The 21950-nt window shown below is 44.1% G+C and overlaps 2 protein-coding genes across 4 annotated transcripts in view; one reads left to right on the top strand and one right to left on the bottom strand.

Moving 5' to 3' along the window:
• Positions 1-291: 291 nt before the first annotated feature.
• On the top strand, positions 292-8694 carry LOC116782543 (cilia- and flagella-associated protein 298-like). Its single transcript, XM_032679299.1, has 7 exons — positions 292-675; positions 1769-1936; positions 3108-3175; positions 4892-5050; positions 5453-5584; positions 6946-7041; positions 7122-8694. The coding sequence occupies exons 1-7, from the start codon at positions 537-539 to the stop codon at positions 7230-7232; spliced, it is 873 nt and encodes a 290-aa protein (XP_032535190.1). The 5' UTR covers positions 292-536; the 3' UTR covers positions 7233-8694.
• Positions 8695-12163: 3469 nt separating this feature from the next.
• Positions 12164-21950, bottom strand: part of EVA1C (eva-1 homolog C) — a 32074-nt gene continuing 22287 nt past the window's right edge. For 2 of the 3 annotated variants that reach the window (XM_032679298.1, XM_032679296.1), the window contains exons 5-8: positions 17320-17463; positions 14201-14272; positions 13389-13481; positions 12164-12691 (exon numbers count right to left, since the gene is read on the bottom strand). In XM_032679298.1, coding sequence (XP_032535189.1) covers positions 12309-12691; positions 13389-13481; positions 14201-14272; positions 17320-17463 — 692 coding nt within the window. In that variant the 3' untranslated portion in view covers positions 12164-12308. The remainder of the gene's footprint in view (positions 12692-13388; positions 13482-14200; positions 14273-17319; positions 17464-21950) is intronic. The other variant, XM_032679297.1, reaches the window with a different exon arrangement.

Consider the following 21950-nt stretch of genomic DNA (forward strand, 5'->3'; position numbering starts at 1 on the left):
GACGTGTGTTGTTGGATGGGAGCAATGACCAGCAGCAGAAGCCCTGAAAACAGGAAGGATTGAAGTGTGATGTGACGCGCTCCCCCAGTGTCCCTGGGCGCTGTTCCCGGTCCTCCCGCACACCTGTCCGTGGCTGTATCCCCCTCCCCGGGGACACCCAGGTGTCCATAAAGCGAAGATTCCTGCCCCTTGGTCCGGGTGCTCGTTCTCTCTCGGTGCCCCGGGGCCGGCCCTGGGACCGCCGGCCGGGGCGCGCGGGCCCTTTAAGGGGCGCCCCGGTGGCTTCCCGGGAGGGCCGGAAGCGGAAGCGCCGCCGTTGAGGCAGCTCCGGAGGGTCCCGGCGGATCCGGAGGGTCCCGGTGGATCCCGGCGGATCCCGAGGGTCCCGGTGACAGCAGGGGCGGCCCCGGGAGCGGCCCCGCCGTGCCCTCAGCGCGTCCCGGTGCGCTGGGCGCGGCTGTCACCCCGCGTTGGCTCCTCCTCGCTGGTATCCAGGGACGCGGCTCCGTTGCTGAGGGGCTCCGCCGGGCCCGGCCATGGTGCGGCTGCACGTGAAGCGCGGCGGCGAGAGCCAATTCCTGCTGGAGGCGCCGGGCAGCGTCCGCCTGGCCGAGCTGGCGCCGCTTGTCGCCCGCATCCACAACGGGCGGCTGAAGGTGCAGCGCCTGTGCTCAGGTACCGCCCGGGAACGGCGCCCGGGCACCGGCTGGGCAGCGGGAACGCGCCTCCTCCTCCCTCAGCAGGGCGGTGACCGCCCACCGAAACAGCATGGGAATTCCCGGCCTTGGGATTTTAGTGCGGGCACTGCACAGGGCTGGAAACGGACCCGCTACATGAGCCTGTAGTGGCTGCTTAAATCAGGGGCTGGAAGGGACTTAAACGTCCAGTTCCACGCTCTGCCACGGGCAGAGACACCTCCCACTAGACCAGGTTGCTCCAAGCCCCGTCCAGCCTGGCCTTGAACATTTCCTGGGATAGGGCAGCTACAGCTTCTCTGGGCAGCTTGTGCCAGGGCCTCCCCACCCTCACAGGGAAGAATTTCTTCCTCATATCTCATCTAAATCTACTCCCCTTCAGCTTAAAGCTATTCCTCCTTGTCCTGTCACTCCATGTCCAAAGTTCCCATTTTGGCAGTGGAAAGGACTCCTTTGTGACCAGCAGTGTCCCTTTACAGGTGAATGACACTGTTCCCTACCACGTGCTTGGTGCAAAGCATCCCCTGCCATGTGATGGAGTGGCTGATGTGTCTGAATTGGTGCTGAGTTTAGTTCTGAGGTAGTTTTAAAAAATATTTCCTGCCCCCTGCGGGGCTGCCAGAGCTGAGATTCCCCTCAGGTGAGCCTGACCTGAGGGGTGCAGCCCAGCCTCACCTGCTGTGCTCCAGCCACTGGGTTTGTGGCATGTCTGAGGCCTTACTGAGCCTGCTCTGAAACTGAAAAAAAAACAAAAAAACAAACCAGCTAAAGCTGATTAGGGAAATGCCAAAAAGAAAAGTGTTGTGGCCAGCAGGTACCATCGAGGCTTGAATCCCTGCACGTGTATTTGTTATATTGTTGTACGTGTATGGGAAATGTATGAATTTTGACATACCTACAGCATCTGTATCTATCTATGTGTCTTTATATCCCTTAATATTTATTCCCTGTACTTAGCTGTTTAAACTGAAGGCTGGGGTTAAGGTTTGCCTGCACGCACATCATGTGAAAGGCTTTTGCAAATGGTCTGTAATAACAAAGACTTTTAATCTTGTTCTCCAAACACTCAAAAGAGATGGAAGAGCTGGCAGAGCATGGTATTTCCTTGCCTTACAACATGCAAGGACTGACAGATGAGCAAATCGGAGAGTTGAAGTTAAAGGATGAGTGGGCAGAGAAGTGTGTCCCAAGCGGTGGGAGCATCTTCAGGAAGGACGAAATGGGACGGAGAAATGGGCACGGTAAGTCAAGTGTAAAGATTTGTTTCTTTCCCTGCAGACCCAGACCATCTATAGCAAACTCCTAATTCTGGACCTGAATAGCCAAAGTATCAGTTACATACCCAGGAGTTCTGTCTTGGGTTAGGGCCTGAGGTAATACTGATTTAAAAGCCTACAGAGCAGCATATCTCTTCAGCACACAAACAATCACCAGGAGCAAGTTGGAGTGTCCATTGTAATTTACTTTCCTCATTTGTAAATGTACACTTGAGAACTGGTTTTCTCCAGAGGCTCCAAGATATATCAACAGGTTGTTTTTCTAATATTTCTCCTTTTTTCTCATTGACTGGGACTCACACTCACTGAACATGTGTTTGTTAGTCAGAGGGCAGCTTTTATAATGTTGACAAATTCAAAATATTGAACAGTGTGGATATGTGGGCCAAACTAAATGCCATCAAGCACCTAAGTGGAAAATAAGATGGGAATGAGTATGCTTTGATTGGATTTTTGTGTTTGAGGACAGGCTTTTTATAGCAATTAAAATAGATAAGTGTGATGTGATGTGAAATGAACAGAGTATTTGCAAAACTGCCTTTGCTGTTAGATTGAGATTTTAATTAGAAAAAAAGTCAGAACACTGTGAGCTGTTGTGCCCAGTATAAGCACATCTGCCAGTGTGGTTCCCAGTAGTCCAGCAGGGAAAGGGCCTTGTTTTATGTTGTGGAGGGTATGGGATTATGGTTTTTGCTTTCTACTCAGTATCTTTGTCCCAAATGAAGTTTCAAGTCACAGAATTGTGAAATCACAGAATGGTTTGGGTTGGAAGGGACCTTAAAGCTCATCCAGTTTCATCCTCTGCCATGGGCAGGGACACCTTCCACTAGAACAGATTGCTCCAAGCCCTATCCAACCTGGCCTGGAACACTTGAGGATGGGGCAAATACCGGTCACGTGTCTTTGGGGAAAAGTAAGTTTGGCTGTCCCATGAGAAATACTGTTTTGTCTTGTAAGTTAGTGAGAAATACGGGAATGGACAATCCAACTCGTAAATAGGCTGCAGCTTAGGAGTGTCTCTCCTGCTTTGTGATTCAACACTATTTCATTTGCTCACAGTGGATTCTGGACAGGTTATGTGCTTAGTTTCTTTACAGTAAGTGTGGACCATGAAATATGTGTCTCTTATTTTCAGCTCCAAATGAAAAAATGCAGCAGGTTATAAAGAAGACAATAGAGGAAGCCAAGGCACTAATCTCTAAGGTAAATTTCCTCAAGTGGTATGTGGGGCTTTCTTAAGAAGTGTTGTGGGGTTGGGCAGCTTAAATAAAACCAGACTTCTTTCAGTGCAAGGGCTGCCAGCTCTTGAGAAATACCATGTAGTGATGTGAATAGTCTAATAAAAACTGACAATCTCTGTTAATCATTTCCTTCGTGGCTTTTGGCAAGCTGGTTCAACAGGTTAAGGAATCAGATCCTAAACTCCAAGTGAATGCTGGCAGCCGAGCCCACGTGGAATGCTTAAATCGCACTCAGGGTTTCCCAACAATTTGCTATTGATGTGTTCTTTGGGTGAATACTTGTCATGCTTTCTGGTGAAAAATTAACTGGGTTCTGTGCTCTTCCTGGAGTCAACACAACCTTTTGTGTTATATATATACTTAATTAAAAAATGTGTTCTAATCTCTTAGATTATGACAGAATGGTTTGGGTTGGAAGGGACCTTAAAGCTCATGCAGTTCCAACCCCTCTGCCACAGGCAGGGACACTTTCACTAGACCTGGTTGCTCCAAGCCTCATCCAGCCTGGCCCAGGGATGGGGCAGGGATTAGGCCTTGGTTTGACAAGCACTTGGACTCATGCTCAGTCCCAGTGAGTGTGTTCAAAGACAAGTGTGAGGCCCTTGTGGGATGGTGCTTTCAGGTATTCAGCTTCGCTTTGCCAAATCTGTAATGTTCCATGTTGTGTGTCAGCACTTGTATGACTTTGAAACACAAATTAAGTAATATTTATTATAAAATTTCCTTGTTGAATGAAATTAAAGATAGTTCTGGAAGTGGTTTGTTATGTACATCACTTTATAATGATGAAAATGAAGAAATGTGCATTTTAAGTTTTACAGGCTAGTTAAGCAGATCAAGAATGTCCACAAGGAGGCAACATTCTCGTACCTTATTATTTAAAATACTGAAACTGTTAAATCCATAGAGAAAAGCTTTATTTCTTCTCTTCCAGATGTCTTATGTTTCTCCTTTATGCCTTCTGGTAGGGTTTGGAATGACCTCAAGTGTTTGATCAAACTGTGCCAGGGGAGATTTAGGTTGCATTTAAGGAAGAAATTTCTTACAGAGAGAGTAATCAGACATTGGAATGGGCTGCCCAGGGAGGTGGTGGAATCACTGTCCCTGGAGGTTTTTAAGATGAGACTGGATGTGGCGCTTGGTGCCATGGTCTGGTAACCCCAGCAGTGTTGGATCAAGGGTTGGACTTGATGATCTCGGAGGTCTTTTCCAACCCAGTCAATTCTATGATTGATTCTATGAATATGCCAAGCTTTATGCTTCTGCTCATATGTGCTCTATTTTTTCTTTCAAGTTTTGGGCCCCTTCTCTATCCCTCACTTGAATTCTGCTGGTTTGAATCACATTCATGAATCACAAGTGCTTGGAACCGAAGCCTCTCTGTCTGATTTCTGTGGTCACACAGGCATTTGGTGCTAAATGCCTCCTGCACAATTTAGTGGAGATCTCCTATTTTTGTTTCCTTCCCCACCCCATGTAAGCAGGCTAAACAGAGGGGCCAAAGGGGAGTGATGTTCTCCAAAGTCTGTATTCCAACAAGGAAATTTGCACTTCTGGTATCTTTATGCAGCCCATTAGCTCTGCTCAGATATCCCACCTCTGAAACTTTGAACTGGCTACAAAGCAAAGTCTTCTGCAGGTTTGCTTAAATTGCCAATGATCCCTGTCTGTATTTCAGAAACAAGTTCAGGCCAACGTGTGTATTAATATGGAGATGGTGAAAGATGCATTGGAGCAGCTCCGAGGGGCTGTGATGATTGTGTATCCAATGGGATTGCCTCCACACGATCCAATTAGGATGGAGTTTGAAGATAAAGAAGACTTGTCAGGAACTCACGTACGCAGTAATGTATTCCCATTCTATGTAGTCCCTGGGTTAAACTTGTGCTATGCTCTTCTCCATCTTATCAATGAAGGTTGTTTTCACTTGCATGACAAATTTTGTTTAATATTTTAGTCTCACAGTTTATTTAAAAACACACCAATAGCTTAACTAGAAATAAAATTATTGGAGTTTATTTCAAATGTTGCATACTCAGCACTCAGGTAAGTCTGGATCTCATTTTAAATAGCTTATCACCTCCAGTATAGAGAGCTGATTGCCCAAAGTATTCACATGAGATCAAGATTGAATGGAATATGAATGAATGCCAGAGATGAGCATGAGGAGAAAAAAAGCAAGAAACAAATAGAGCAAGAAACAACACCCCTAACACTTCACCTTGTTTGTATGTCACAGGCTGGACTTGAAGTTATAAAAGAATCAGAAGCACAGTTATGGTGGGCAGGAAAGGAGTTGCAAGAAACAAAGTTGCTGTCTGACTATGTAGGAAAAAATGAGAAAACAACCATCATTGTCAAGATCCAAAAAGTGAGTATTGCTAGGAGATGTCTGTACAAGTTCTTCACCTTTGGCTGTCTGTACTCTGTGGAAGAGAATTGTCCATAGGTGTCTAAAATGGATTATATTAGTCCTGGCTTGAGTGTCTTAAAACATATATCTATTTTAAGACATATCTATTTTAAGGTTTGAATTTATTATATTCCAAATTTTTCTTTAGTAATTCCTTTGCCTGTCAGTTACATCCTGTAACTGCTATAATTACTTGCTCCATAGCACTTTTGTGAAGTACAACGAAGAGGTATTTAAAAATAGATGAAATAAAAATTGAAAAGTTTTATAGCAAATCTTGTCACCTACAGGTGTCTGCAGTGCATCCCTTGGAGATAAGTCAGGTGATTTATGTGTCTGTCATTTAGAAGACCAGAATTTCTTTCTCTTTCCTCTCAGGGTGACTGAAAAACGGTGTGGCAGCTTAACAGCCACTGAGGTGTAGGCTCCCAGGGAAGTTGCCCGTTTAATTAGTTGATGAACCTCTTCAGAGGATGTGGAGTAGTGCAAGGGTTTCTCTCTGCATAAACTATCTTGGACACTTTTTGTTCTAGAGATAATTAGCCTTCTCCATGGAAGCTGCTCTGCTTGCTATTGCTGACAGTAGCTGTTACCATCTGTTTTCTTCTCTGTGCATCATTTCTTCCAAGAGGACAATTACCTGGAAAATAAATTTTCTTTTATTTGTAGGATTTTGTAACTCCCTTCCTTCTCTGCTTTACCAAGTGTTATGCCATCCTGAGTCTGTATTAGTAGGGGAGCTAAAGATAGATGGGCCTATCCTGAGATATCTAGAATGACCTTAAAACAGATTTATTGTGTCTTTTAAAGTGGAAGTTTAAGTAAACTAGACTCAATCCTGTTTGCATCTTCCACTGATGTCCACAGAATTGACAGCATGATTCAGATGCTGAGATGAAAAAGTAACCCTCACTTGAAAAAACAACCTTCACTTCCCTGCGAGGGTGGTGAGGCCCTGGCACAGGTTGTCCAGAGAAGCTGTGGCTGTCCCATCCCTGGAAGTGTCCAAGGCCATGTTGGACAGGGCTTGGAGCAACCTGATCTAGTGAAAGGTGTCCCTGCCCACGGCAGGGGGTTGGAATTAAATCATCTTCAAGGTCCCTTCCAACCCAGACCATTCTGTGATTCTATGAATGCAGCAGCATTTGTTCTTCTGTCCTGAGGGACCTTATTAAATTTGAGAAATCCTGTTGTCTGAAGGAAGGTTTTTGCTATCTTTGTATAGCTTTTTGCTATCTTTTGAAGGTTTTGCTGTCTTTGCAGCTTCTACTTTGTATCACAAATGCCACCAACAGTAGCATCTACCATTTCCCTTCCAGAAAGGACAAGGAGCTCCAGGGCGTGAGCCTGTGATTAGTCATGAAGAGCAAAAAGAGATGATGCTGTATTACTACAGAAAGCAGGAAGAGCTGAAGGTGAGTGTCTCTTTGGTGCTTCAGAGCTGTTGGAGCCTGGGCTGTGTCCCTCACTGCCTTCCTCTCCTCTCTGTTTACAGAAACTGGAGGAGGATGACAACGACTCATTTCTAAACGCTGAGTGGGCAGACAACCATGCTTTGAAAAGGCAATTTCATGGTGTAAAAGACATCAAATGGGGTCCAAGATGAAGCTCTGCAAACCCCTTCTTAAGCTGTTTGATCAATACTCTTGTTTGCAGAGAGGATTGTGTGCAGTAGGTTCTTCTGTCAGAAGCTGAAATTGTCACTTCTGTAGCCTTGGGTGTTCAATAAAAGTTGACATTTCTCTGTAACTCCAGCAGCATTTGTCTCTGCAAAGAATCAAACCAATTCTCTTGAAGTTTTGTATTTTATTAGAAACTTGTAATTTGAATATTGAAATGTTAATCAATTGCCCAGATAATAGATCTAGTAAATATGCACTGGAATGTTTGGTGTTGTTTGGAGTGGTCTTTATAGTTTCTTCTTATTCTTGCATTACTATTAGGTGGTATGCCCTGTAACAGGAAATTTATTTTATGAGAAATCAGTTTTCCCAGGCTAATGCAGGGAGAGTTAATGATTTTTATGTGCTCATTCAAATTTCAACATAGCTAATTCCAAACTATCATTTTTTTGATTGAGTTAACCTCTTAACAATTTTTTAAAGGAAGTATTTTTGTATAAAGACAAATAACACAAAAATCCTTGTGGAATGCATAATTTTCATTCATTTGGTTTAGTTTTCATTGCTGGTATATAAAGGCTGACAGAAATCTATATACAAAAACAAGTGTCATTTGCAAGTAGATTGGATAAATAAAACCATGTTTAATAGGACATGATCTCTAAGATAGAAGTAAAAAATAATCATTTTCTGTATTACTGTGGTCAGAGACACAGATCAAGTTAAAACTCTCAAGTGTTGGCTGAACTCACAGCTGGAAGATTGGATGCAGAAAAGATAATTAATGCCATTCAGTGAACTATTAATGGTGGGTTTACTTCAATCATTGATTTTATTTTTTTTTTTACTCTTACGAATGTTTGGTGTCTGGTAGTTTTTGTTGAACCTCAACTTTCCAGTAACATGGTGTTATACAAAAAAAAAAAAAAAATCTGCATGTGGGATTTTTCGAAGTTGGAAAACTTGCCCTGTACAGCTCTGGGGATTTTTAACCATTCCCATAGCTGAAAGCTTTTTTTCCTATTGTGCTCCTTTGTCCTCATCAGAGGGTGAAGAAAATCTGGAAATACTTAATTCTTAATGTCATTGGCATTGTAACCCCCCAGTGGTTTGGTGGATGTTTGTGATCCATAACTGGGATGGGGAACACTCAGTGAAATCACCAGAAAATCACAGTTTGTTATAAAGGTTGTTGGTCACCTGGTCCAGCTCCTGGTCAGTCCTGCCCGCATTGCTGGAAGTGTTGCTGTGGCTTTTAAGGAGATTTCCACAGATTCAAACCCTCTCCCCTCTCCCTGTTGTGCTCTCCATAGTGGTTCCATGGGGATTGGATTTGTATGAATGCTGTCTGTTCAAAACAGGTTCTGCCTTGAGTAATTCTTTTGTTTGGACAACTATATGGAAGTGCTTCAATAAATAACCCAAATGACTTTGTAGATTAATGACTTAGGGTTGTTACACATTTGTTTTTCTCTTTCCCAGCAACTTCCTAAAATATTTACATCCTTTTGGCAGCCAGAAAAAAATGTAATGCTGTTTATGAGCTTTTAAAGCAGGTTGTGAGGCAGCCTGGCACTTTTTGTGTACGGGCGGGAGTTAAAGGGAGTTACAACTCTGCTTGTGAGAACAATTCCCCTCCCTAAAATCTCATCTGTGTTTAAGGAGCTGGCTGAGGACATGTGGGTTTTGTCCTGCCAACCTGGGAGGGAGATTCCCAAAAGATGGACTGTCCATATGCTCTCCAAGGTGGAGATCTGCACCAGGGCTGGGGCTTGCAACATGACCTTAGCCAGTGGTGCTTGTTTATTGGAATTTCTGCACCCCAGAACAATTCCTTAGCAGGATTACTTCTTTGTCTGCTCCTCCTCATTTGAAAGTATCTTTTTTAAGTTACTTGTTCATAACTGCCTTGAGCTTTGTGGCCTCGGCAGGGAGCTTCCCAGGTGTTTTGAATCAGTTACAGTGAATGCTTGAAAATATCCAGCTGAATCCCTCTCACCAGCAGAGCTTTCATCTTCGATTAGCATTGTTTGAGGAGTTTGTTCTGGGGGCTCCCAGCCCTTTAAATAACTGATGTCATTGCTGGCTTTTGGCCACTGAATTTATTGTCCTTGATACCAGGAAAATATTTCATAGCAGAGGAGGCAGAGTGAAATAATGGAAGGAGTCAAGAAGTCTGGTTATCTGTCCAAGACTTGTTGAGAGTTACTCTGTCAGGGAAAAAGAGACTTTAAAATTACCATTGGACAGAGGATTCTGAGAGGGGGGATGTTTGAACAGGACCTTTGATTATGGAGCTTACAATATTCTCATCTCCTTTCTAAAAGTGAGGGCAAAGCAGACATAGGAAAATCCATTTTATTCTGCACGCCTTTGACTGATGTTCTCTGCTGTAATGGGTGCTGTTTTCTTCTTTAGCTGAGAAAACTTTCTGTAAGATCTGAGTTTTTACCACAGTATTTGTGGATCTGCTGGATTCATTTATTATGGCTGAAACTGAATGAACTCACTGCAAAAAGATTAAAGACTACAGGAACCTGGGAAAGCCTATAGGTATTTTAACTATCCAGGGATTTTGAGATGATGAGACAGAAACACCACACAGAATTTGCATATTTTCTTTTAAACTGTTTATTTCTGGAAGTTTGAGAGCAGCTGTGCCCTTCCAGAGGGAAAACCCATTCTTTGTCAAAGGACATGCAGAGTGGAATGTTGCTAAAATGTTTGTTCTGTGGCCATATCACCATCCTAATGAATGGAAGTGGTTTCCAGACCTAGTTTCACTCCTTTTCTCCTTTTCAGTTTTGCTTTCCCAGGTTGTCCCAGGCTCTGCTTTCACCCAGGATTCGGAAGGATTTATTTACTGCTTCCTGCAACCTCACCCAGGGATTCCTGGTGACAAACTCAGGGTATTTTCAAGGCAGGAGTGGGGAGTTGAACAGCCATGCCAACATTGCATGTTGCCTTCCAGCAAGTTTAGGTGTTGGTGTCATTTCATGTCATTTCCAAAGGCATGTTATTCCCACAGCCATGTGTGTGGCACGAACCAAATAGTCCATAAAGCCACCAGCTCTCCTCTGCAGTATTTTCTCCTTAGGCTGCTCTTCTGGGAAGTTGCAGGGATTTTACTGCTGTAACTCCATCCAGCCCTGAGTGCCTTCCCCATAGCGCTGCTGCTGCCCCATGGCACCCTCCCAAAAGATACCTCTAAAGGAAATGGATTCCAGCTATGGCACTTCTGCTGGATTTTTCAGGGCTTGGGGCAGGTAAGTACATTCCTCCTTAATTCTCTAGTTTCTCTACTGGATGCTTTTTTTGCAGAGGGTGTTTTTTCAGAAAGATTGAAATAACTTGTTTCTCAGGCTTTTCCATGTTTGTCTTCACTCTGACTTTCAGATTGCTGTGAACAGTGAACATTTGGGAATGAGGTGAACCACTAATTGATAGCTTTCCCCAGTTAGACTTGGAAAGTTTATGCAGAAAGAATAAAATAGCAACCCAAATTCAGACTATAAATAGTTCAGTCAAGGGAACAAATCCAAAGTGAAGCTTGACCTCCCAGCCTGGAGCAAAAGCTGCTTTCCCTACCCTACTGAGTTGCTCCTGGTGCTGGACTTCTGATAGGTTTTGTCACCATGTCTGAGGATCCATTTAAACAGGTATGCATTACTAAGCACTTTTTTTTTTTAATTCAAAACAGATTCCCAGAGACTGTGGAATGCTCCACATTGGGAAGGAGGCACCTGCAGGAATCTTTCACTGTGTGCCTCCTGTTGTGGAGCCCAGCCCACTCTCCACAATCCAGTTGGATGAGTAAAAGGAAGAGGATAGGGTTTTTTTGACCAGTACGATCTGTCAGCAGGGGGAATTGTTGATCAGTCTCTTTCTGTCTGACTGGGAAGTGGGTGGCACCTGCCCCATGAGTCAGGAGGAAGGAGCCAGCTCTTGCCCAGAGCTGTCCTACACCTCCCCACAGGGCCAGGCAAAGGCAAACCCACCTTCTTCACCCTCAGGACCAAGGCATGGGGTTCTCCAGACAAAAATCTGTTTATCGATACTGTGCCATAGCACAGGCTACAATGACTTTCTGTGGGGAAGGGGAGAGCAGTCCCAGCAGGAATGCAGCCAGAATCCTGGGCTGTGCCTGCCTCTCCTGCAGTTTCGCAGTGCTCTGAGTGACCTCAGTCCTCTCCTCAGCCTTTCTTCCTTCCTCTGATAGGATGCTAATTGCTGCTGAGATTTTTCCAGCTGAGCACGGGCTTGTGCCTTAGTCATCTGAGCGAGTCCCCTTCCTCCTTTAAAGTTTTCTCAGGCTTAATTTGACTTTGTATCAGTAGGAAATGACAAGTCATGTCAACTCTTTTCTTTCCAAGTGTTTCATACTGCTTGGCTCTACCTAGATGTGCAGTGTCTGAGCAGGGAAGCAGAATGAACCCATGAAGTATTCCCAACAGGAAGTGACATTTTTCCTCCTTTTGTTCAGTAAATTCCCTATGGGCTGCAGCTAAAATATTGGAGACATTTTAAAGACAGGAAGCAGAACTTAACCCCCTTGTAATCAGAATCACTGTTACCAGAGGAATAGGGTTTATTAGGGAAAGGTTGAGTTAAGGAAATGGCAGAAAAGCTTCAGGAACTTGTGTTTAGTTTTGCTTTGTCCTGCACATGCCAGTAATAATACTCATATTTCTCATCAATAGAGCAAGTTTTGATGTAACTTATGAGCTGCAACACCCTAACTGGTTACAAGTGCCATCTAACACAGAAAGTATTTCTCCATGTGATGTTTTTTTCCACCTTTTTTAATATTCCTTAACCTGCATGTGGCAGTTGATCCCAAATTACAGTGAAAAGTAATCCATAACATGAATTAAAGCTATGAAAGTGTTTTTCAAAGAAGTATTTACAGACAGTCAAGGGTATGAAACTCTCAGTTTATTGCATGTATTTCATCTTATTTTACAAATAATTACATGGATACAAATGTTCCTTCACAGAAGGTACATTTCTTTTTCAAAAAAAAAAAAAAAAGAGCTAGGGCATCATCCAAAATAAGCCATTTATTGTTCATTAATATAAAATGTATTCATATTTCTAGGAGGTGTCATATCCACACCACTGTTCATCCAGATTTCTTGTATGATCTGCTCCCTGCGCTCGATCCTTTCTGCCAGTTCCGCCGCCTCTGCCAAATTATATCCTGAGTAAGAAGGTCTGTAAAGTCCATCTATCTCATCCTGGGTGTCCAAAAGGGAATTCTCCTCCTCCTCCTGTTCACTGCTCTCGTACACTCTGGCACTCTCTGGCACCAACTGCTCCTCCTTCCTGTGTAATTTCCGGATGTCACTTGGGCACCACCAGCATATCACCAAGGCACACAGTGTGAGGATTAACCCCACACAAATGCTGGACACAAACAGGAGAGCAGCTCTTTCGAGGTGATCTGCAGGCAGAAAGCCAGGGCTTAAACACTTTACAAACCCTGCCAAGGCCTGGCTACCAACCCCAGCTGCCATTTCTGCAGCATTCCATAGCCATAATGGTGGGAATAGCCATAATCAGGGCTGAGGGGAAGCTTTTCCTGTCAGGCACTCAAACCTCCCTGCACTCACTGCCATCTCTGCCTCTTCTTTTGCTGGGCAAAAATCCCAGCCTGATAATAACATTACAAAATAACAACAAATCCCATCTCTTTATGAGCAGCTCACTGGTGTTCCTAACCAGCTACCAGAATTCTGCATGCCCTTTTTGTTTTTTCCAGGCATCCTGCCAAAACAGGCCTTACCATCACTGCTCCTTGATGATCCCTGTATGTGTACAACCCAACATTCCCAAACATGCATGTCTCCAGTGCTGCTCACAGGTCAGGGCCAGGTTTTTAGAACTACTGAACAACCGACAGTCCCCATTGAAAATATTCATTAAAATATATCTTGGCTGCAGTCTCTAAAAGAGTTTGGATCCTTCAAGATGGGAAATATTCCATAAATACCAATTATGCTGTAATTTTCCCATCCACAAGATTGATTATATTCTAATAATATCGTTACCATAAACTGGGATTACTAGTTATAACCTTCGGAGGTGATCCTCCCTTTTCCCAAAATGTGCACCAAACAGTCTCAGCCTCATTTTCCTACCTCTGATGTATGCAAATGTAGCCAGGTAGTCAGAGCTAAGAATAATTCCATCTTTCTTTGGAAGTCTTGATTCCTTTGGATCAAAGTCAACACCTGTGACACAAGGAGGTAAAGCAAATTCAGTGAAGCTACTAAACTGTTATTCACCCAATAACTTTTCAGCCAATGAGTCCACCCAGAACACAGGCAGGCCTGGGCCATGCTGCAGGAGCCTTGCACAATATTAAACCAAACAACGGTTGGTAAATTAAGTAAATATAGAAATAAAGTATAATTAACAAAGCGTTGAAAATACTGAACATTTAGAAAATGGCAAATTCATTTAAAAGAATCCACTACCAACTGAAACCCCTTGTGCCTATTCCTATTGGGGTTTCTGAAATAATTTTAGTTCCTGAAGCTTCACAGCTTTCCAGTGGACTTGCCAGCCCAAGGACTGCTGTGCGCTGCGTTACTGAGGACAGTGCACACATGAGCCACCTCCTTAACTCTGTGGCCTTCAAGAAGAGCAGGTGTTGGCATAACTCTTAAAAGATTATTCACCCTGTGAAACAACTTCAGTCTCACTTTTACTCTTCCCAGAAATGCTGGTTGTGGGCAGGCTGGGCAGGTCACTCCTCTCACAGTGTTGCTGTGGCTGCAGAGCTGTGCCCGCATCCCACTCCCAGCCTGTCCCGCTGCCCTCCAAGGGAATGAGCAGCTGTTTCAGCAGGGTTTCCACTACCTCGTGCCTCAGATGAAGCTCTGCAGTGGGAAAATGGCAATCAAAGACAAAGGGAAGCAGCAAACCCTGTGTCTGTGATGGTACGTACCATCATTCTGTTTTATGGAAGACTCGTTATCAGGGACCCCGGGGTTGACAGCCATGAGGATAAATTTAGGAACTGCAAAGACAAAAGACAAATTGTGTACTGTTAGTTTTAGGAACCCTCTCCCCAGTTAATTACTGTGTACAGCCCAGGCACCACCCCCCTTGTTTTCAAACTCTCAAGGGGCGTGCCAACCCTGGATAGGAGACAAAATTGGCCTATAAATTCAGGCTAAAGCGCGCTAGAGTCAGATGCTAAGTTGCATCTAGATACTGGGTTTGGATGAGGATAATTCACTGTCATTCTGAGATAAATGTTTAAAGTCTTGCGTGATGTCCTCTGCAAAGCCTCTGGGATGGAAGGTGGGGAGGATGGGAATAGATGAGCTAGGTGGGAGTGGGCTGCATCCTTCTCACTTCATTAATTTATTCGCTTGATAAGTGTTCGCAGTCTTCTTAAAGTAATTAAAAGAGCTAAAGGCGGGTGCACTGTGCAGACATCGAGGGTTCATATATTCTGTGATGGGTGAATGGGCCCTTCAGACACACAGATCTTGGCACCTGTTCCTGTACTGTGTGAAGACTGATTGATTGATTTTCAGACTGATGTGAAGGGGGAGAAAAAAGGAAGAAATTTCAAGTATGAACCTCACCTCTATCCCACATAGAAACATTTGCCAATAAATAGTGTTGAGAGAGTTAAATGGCACAGAGGAGACTGAAGTTTGCAACTTATCATAGTTTTCGTTTGGAAAACAACTAAGAATAGGATTTTTTTTCTAAGCAGAACTTTTCTTTCTGTATGGGCTCAAAGTCAGAGCTGCTTCCTTTCCTCATGAAGGAATATTTTTGGGACTCTTAGCTCCTGTTTGCAGTGGAAGGCCAACAGAGATAGGGGAGAATGAGCTCATTTCTATTTTTGCTTGTCCCTCATCATAATTCTTTGCTGTTTTCCAGCAGCAGAACACTCTCCTCGGTGTGTGGGGCAGACAGGGAGCAGGATGGATTGTTTTCAGCCTGCACTCTGGATGTTCTGAACAAGTAAGTGCCTGTGTTGGGAACAACCTCCTGGGAGGATGCACCATTCCAGTGCAGATGCGGGACCCAAAGCTCCCATCACATAGCCTGGGACTCCTTTACCTGTGCTGATGTTTCTCCTGCTCCCATCCCAGGGGGAACTTCCCAGGGCTTTGCTTGCTCCTTACCCCCTGTGCTGTTCAAACATTTGTTGTAGGGAAATGTTTAATTCAAAACAGCATGAACAAAAAAAGCTCCCAGCTGCTTGCGTTGCTCCATTTCATTATGAGGACTTTTAACTCGGATAGGCTGCACCAGGTTGCTGAATGGAGTAGCTGGTACCAGAACTGGAATTTTAATCAGGATAATCACATCAGTACTACAACAGCAGTACTTTGTCAGGTAGAGTGGGAGTCAGTCACCAAAGGCAGCCCACAGACACACTGTGGCATCTGGGGAGCGTGGATGCACCGCGGAAAATCAGGAGCCCTGAGAGAGCATTCCATGACCCTGAAGCCCAGTCTCAGCAAGAGCCAGGAATGCCACCTCGGGCAGACAGGAGATGCTGCTGAGCAGGTCATCGGGGGACACTGAGGCTGTGAGAAACCAGCACCACCCAGCTCCTGTGATGCTTTTGCTGTCAGGAATTAACTGCGAAAATAAACTGCAGCCAGACACACCAGGCCTAAACAGCTCCTGACCGCTGTGGTGGGGAGTTACGATTTTTTTCATGTTCCTGACCATGATGGAAACACTTTCAAGTGTGGCACAGCCTGTGGTCTGCTCTGCTGTGCTCCTGTCACTTCAGGGGGAGGCCTATTGGCATTATCTTGGGAAGCATCAGGTTAGCAGGGATCTTCCAGTGAGGAGAAGGAATGTAAAATGTCATTCTGGAATATGCCCAAACTCTTCCCATGTTCATTAGATGATATGTGAAATAATCAGACCTGCAGATCATTGGCTAGTGCTTCAGATTGCACAGCTCAGTAGGATCTGGCAGAAGAAAAACTCCCAAATGTGCCAGCAACACACAAGAACACTATTTATTACGCATGTGTTTTGCAAAACCACTTCCCTAAATAAAAAAATGCACAACTCCAGTGCAAACAAACTCGCTCTGCTTTTCTGGTGCACAGACGTGCAAGAAGGAACAACTTGTTGTAATTATCCTCACGCTAATTAAAGAGAATTCTGTTAACCCATTCATGAAGGGAACTGCACAATAATATAACGTATTAGTGCCCTCTCCAACAACAGAAAGCTGAATTACTGCACTGCCTCTCACAACCAACTCACAGGCAGACTGAAAATCTCCCATGCCAGCAAGAAAGCAGCTGAGGCTCATTTTCCTCTGATCTTCAGGTTCATGGTGATCTGGCCATCAGTCCTACACTGCTGTTCCTAAAAACCCATGCCCTTTGACTACTACTCACTAGACATGCACCTAAAGGACTCTGGTATGTCCCTGTGGAGCTGCTCCTATTGAAGAATTGAAAGGAATTCTACTCTTCCCTTATGAAAATATATTAGTCTATAGCAAACAATATGGAATTTGTTCCTCTTGTCCAAGGAATGAGCTGAAATAGGCTCTAGTCCTGCAACAGATGTATAACCTCAAGCCCTTACTCTTCATGAACCTTTAGTTCCCTGTGCAAGGGAGAAGCTGTAGGTGTGCTCACGTGAATCAGGTTTCAGGACTCGGCTTGTGCATAGTCCTTCAATTATGCTGAACTGCTTTACCTGCACAAATGCCAGACAATGCCAGGTTATTTTTCCCAGCTCTGTTGCAGGTGAATTCTGTTGAATTCTGTTGAATTGTAATTTTGATAGTATTTCTCAAAAAAACCTAAATATCTACTTTATATTTTATTGTCAACTGCATTTTATGTAGGGATAAAACCCTTAATGTCTGAGTTTTCATTAGATACAGCTCTTCCTATGGGGTTGTTCACATATTTTGGTGGTTCTTGTATGGCTGTGTCACAAACTTCCTATATGAAAGGGAAGGGGAGATTTAGGAAGGCTCAGTGTCCAGATGTGTGTTTGTCATAGTTTTGCTTTGCAAGCAGAATGAGGCTTTAAAAATTATGGTGCCTTTGCTCTTACCACATGCATAGCTGACAGTGAGGGATTTTGTCACTCCAGGAAGGCATGGGCTTCCAAAATCCTGGCTACTGACAATGATTTTGCATCTCTGCTTCCCAGAACACCTCTTTGATAAAACCTCCAGCGCTGTGTAAGACAAACAGTCTGAAAGAAAAATACATACAATAAATACAAAACACTGCTGTTATCTGAAATGAGAGCTGCTGGATGCATGACTAGAGATACAAATCTGATCTCGGGCATAAGTTTGTCCAAGCAGGATTTCAGAGTTAAATGTTAAGATCCATCCATGCAGGGAAGTCAGCTGCAATGAAAATGTGAACTTGCAGCAAGGTAACTCTCCCATGTTGACTTCCAGGCGTAGTAAGAGTCATGTCAAGCTCCAAAGGGATGCCCAGTGTAAGGTGTCTGTGTTCCCTTTATGATATCTTTGAAGAACTAAGCACATCCAAAGAGCAGTCCATCTATTCCATCTCAAGACAGGTGTGCAAATCAAGGGAGATGAAATGCTGTTTGCAAGTCTTTCTCTTGGCCTCTGGGTTATTGAGATGAGTCAACTGGATGCCTAGTTTCAGTTCAAGTCAGGTGAGATCAATTTTTGTGTCACAATAGCTCAGGCTACAGGGAAGTTTGAGGTATTAAAAGTGGATTTTGATTTATTATGAAGAGGTCAGAATGGGCTCAATATTTAGCCAGGGAAACATGTGGCAGCCAAAAATGGATTTTGCACTGAAACTGAAATCATTTGAGTGGGAAGATGTGTGAGTTACACTCTGTTTAAAAAAAAAAAAAAGAACGTCTCTAAATGTGATTAAATTCCTGGTATCAACATGTGCTAAACTCCAAGCCACAAAGCATAAATGCCCCTTTAGTTTGGTTTCTAAACAGAAAGGATGCAGAAATTACAAGTCTGGAGCAAGTAATTTTTCTGAAGCTGCTGCTTTCAGTCAGCATCACCACAGGCATTTTGTGGCTTTCTGTGCATGACAGGTATGTCTCACTCCAGGCTTCTGAGGCAAGGGCACTCTGAAGGTCTGAAAATAAAGTTCTCTGGACATTAAAACAGTCCCTCTTTCTCTAATAGAGGATGGCATCTGGTCACCTTCCAAATGCTGAAGCTCATTTGTGCCTCTTTAGAGGAAGGACAGTGTTTGCAAAAGCACTCCAGAGGTTCCCCAAATCTGAAAAGAAGTGGAGGTTTGAGATTGAGTTCTTGACAAAGAAAATTGACATTTAATGTGTGAAAATGGTGCAGATTTGTGATTTTTAGAGTTAATCCCCTGACACCAACACTAAATAAGTCATATACCTGAGCAGAGCCATCAGGAGATACTGGAATGATCCGTCTGACAAAGGCCTCGCAGGGTACTTTGGACATGGATCTTTCAGAGAGCAACTCTTCATTTGGCTTCTCAGAGACCTAAAATCCCAATGCCTGTGTGTCCCAAGAGGTTGCTGGGAAGGCAAGAAAGGCTGACCTAAAGGACTGGGCAGTTCTGATTAAGTAACTCAGCAGTTTTAGCTCCCCTCCCTGGTGATTTCAGATGAGTAAGGATATATTTGCGTGGACATTTTAGGCAGCCAGTAGCTTACTTTGGCAAGTGCAAAAACAACAGGAGAGTATCAGGAACAATTATCGGGTGATTCATAGATGAATGGATTGGGAGCACAACAGCAAACTGAATTATGTTTTCTACAGAATTTCCTGCCCTGGGAGCTACTCTTCGTGCCTTACAAAAACAGGAGGCTGCTGTGCTGATGGTTTTCTACAAATTCAGTGATATGGCAAGTACATGTTTCATTTTGCCTTTGGTAGATGTTTGCTCTTGTTTCTCTGGGAGTTAATAGCTTCTTATCTTCTCTATCCATGTTGGATTTGGCTCCTCTACCTGGGGAGCCAGTTGTCATGTGCCTGCAGGCTCTTGGCAGGCCCATTTTTGGAGAACCTCCCAGGGATTGCCTGGTGTCACAGGTGAGTAAATGCAAACTGGTTGCACGGCTGGTTTGCTTTTGCAGGACACCACACGAGTTACCTGGTAAGTCCTACAACATAAAAAAAACCTATTTAACAACTTCCTGCATTCCAAAAATATTTTGGTTTTTAGTGATTCAGTCAAAAAATGTTCTTTTTTTTTTTCTATCTGGTTTATGAGCATCCTTGCTGCCTTCCCGCTAGCTCTCCCAGCAGCTATGATGGGAATGACTTGAATAACTTATCCTCCTAGTCAAACACCTTATTCCAGTGGCTGAATGAGGAGAGGACTCATTCAGTGCTGCATCTTGAGTAAAGGAGTCCCACAGAACAGCCCCAAAGAAAGCAGCAGTGGGGAGATGAACATATATACGCAGAGTGGCTTCTTTCTGGCTGTCCAAGAGCTGCTTGAGCTGCACGTGCCTGTGGGGCTTGTTAAACTGGTACCATCCATTTACAATAAACTGCCTCTTGAAAGGCACATTCCCAGCATGCTAAAAAGGCTGGTGGCATCCAGTGGTGGACAGGGCAGCAACGTGTGGCTGGGAAAACGCTCCATTCCTCACATCCCTCTCCCAAAGTTGCCGAGCCTGTTGGTGGATCTTTTGTACCAGAAACCGCTATGGATGGCACGGGTGTCAGGATGAGGTTCTTAGTGCAGTAATAAACCATCCAATCTGACTGCAGCTATTTAACAGTTGGAGTAGAAAAGCCTTGTTTCTGGAGGAAAGGCTCTTTCAGCTCCCTAATTAGCTTTGTTTGGGAAAGTTTTGGCATGCAAATGACACGCTATAAATCATGCAGGTTTTAATGAGAAGCAATTTGTCTTCTGGTTTCTTAAAGCTTTTCTAAATTCAGACAGGAGGAGCTTCCCCTCCCTTTCTTTCCACCCTGCCACACAAGACCTGCAGATAGGTGGTGGAGCATCTTGTGCCAAGCTCTGGCAACAGCATCCTGTCCCACCCTCTCCAAACATTTCCAGCTGCCCTGTTCTCCCACATCACAATGCACAGGGTGAGCACTGGGACTGGGAGGGGAGGGGATGTGTCTCAAATGTGGATCCACATGACATAACAAGTAACAGGCTGGTGAAGGACCAGGGCACACAAAATAAAAAACCCTCCACAATTTGTCACCCTGACACTGAAGCCCAGCTGCTCCTTGCTTTCATCCTCAACTGCTCCTTATGCTGATTTATGTGTCCTGGGCTGTGCCCACCCCTAGAAGAATAAGGAGCTTGCTTTTAAAATCAACTGAAAGCAAAGATTTCACACCTCCAAATCAGGATGGCTTGTGCTTTGTGGAGCCCAAATATCAGCTCTCAGGATAAGAACTGACAAGGCAAAGCTGTGGAGTTTGGAGCAAGCTACAGCTGCAGACTCCTAAAGAAAGTTACCATAATACTATGGTAATTTATGCAAGAGCATGGCACACAGGGCCATGCATCAGAAAAGGGCCATTTGAACCGCTGATTCCAGCAGAAACACACAATATAGTTAGCACCACTTAGGAAAAGTGTCGCTGATACCTTTATATTCCAAGTATTGTCAGTAAACGAGGCAGGATGATGTGCCAAAAATCCTACTTACTGATAGTACAGGTCATTCCCTGGAAGTGAATCCAGCACCGAGACTTCCTGAACAGCTGCACCCTTTCTCCCTCTCCCTGCAGTGCCTGTCCTGAGGCCCTGGAAGCCTGCAGGAGATTACCCCGTTGCCTGGTTTGATTTACAAGCAGCTTCAAGTTCAGAACTCAGTCAGTATTTTGTACAAAAAACCCCAAACCTGATTTTTCTCTCCTCCTTGCACATGCATGTGCAGAGTAAGGGATCCATCCCACCAACATCAAGGGCAAGGGACAGGTGGAGCTCCCCACTTTCTGGGAACAGCAGGAACCAAATTCCCTGCTCCTGCATGTGCACAGGCAGGAGTTCATGGGCTTGTTTTAAACTTGAGGGCCAAGTGTGTTTTTTCCAAACAGTTAAAAAATCTGAGCTATAAAAAACTAGACACAGGAAATCCCTGAATTAATGGATGAAGTGATGTGCACCTTAGACTGCTTCAAGCACCTTCCAACAGCCAAATCTGACCTTCCCTGTTCATCTCAGCAGAAAGTTACTTGGACTCTAAAAATGGTGGCTGGTCTCTTCTTCCCTTCAAACAATCACTCCTCATCCTGCCACTGCTCTGAACACATCTTTTAAGGAAGTTTTGTCTTGACAAGATTTGTTGGGGCCAAGGGATGTAATGGCTCCTGCTGGCACCTTTTGGGGCCCCAAACACCTACCTAGCTTCCCAGTTTCCTCAGGCTGACACAGACAAGGACCTTTTCATATCTGATGTGTGCACACAGAGAGAGCCGACTTCAGGTTTGTTGTAGTGGAAATAAACTATTTTATCCTTACTTTTACATTCACAAAATTGATTTGACTGCTGTCTCCCACACCCAAAGTGCCAAGGCAGTGTGTAAACATTCCCAGATCTGCCTACAGCCACTTGTGCCTTCACTGCAGTTATTTCTGCTCTCAGGAGACTTTCCCAAAGGACTGGCTCACATTAGGAAGAGAGAACAGAAATCAAAAGCTTTTCAATCACTGTCAGTGAATAAGAGATGAAAGGCCCTTTAAATTGTCCACAGTACTGATACAAAATAAATTTAA

The sequence above is a fragment of the Chiroxiphia lanceolata genome, chromosome 2, assembly GCF_009829145.1.
Source record: "Chiroxiphia lanceolata isolate bChiLan1 chromosome 2, bChiLan1.pri, whole genome shotgun sequence".
In the NCBI taxonomy this organism is placed as follows: domain Eukaryota; kingdom Metazoa; phylum Chordata; class Aves; order Passeriformes; family Pipridae; genus Chiroxiphia; species Chiroxiphia lanceolata.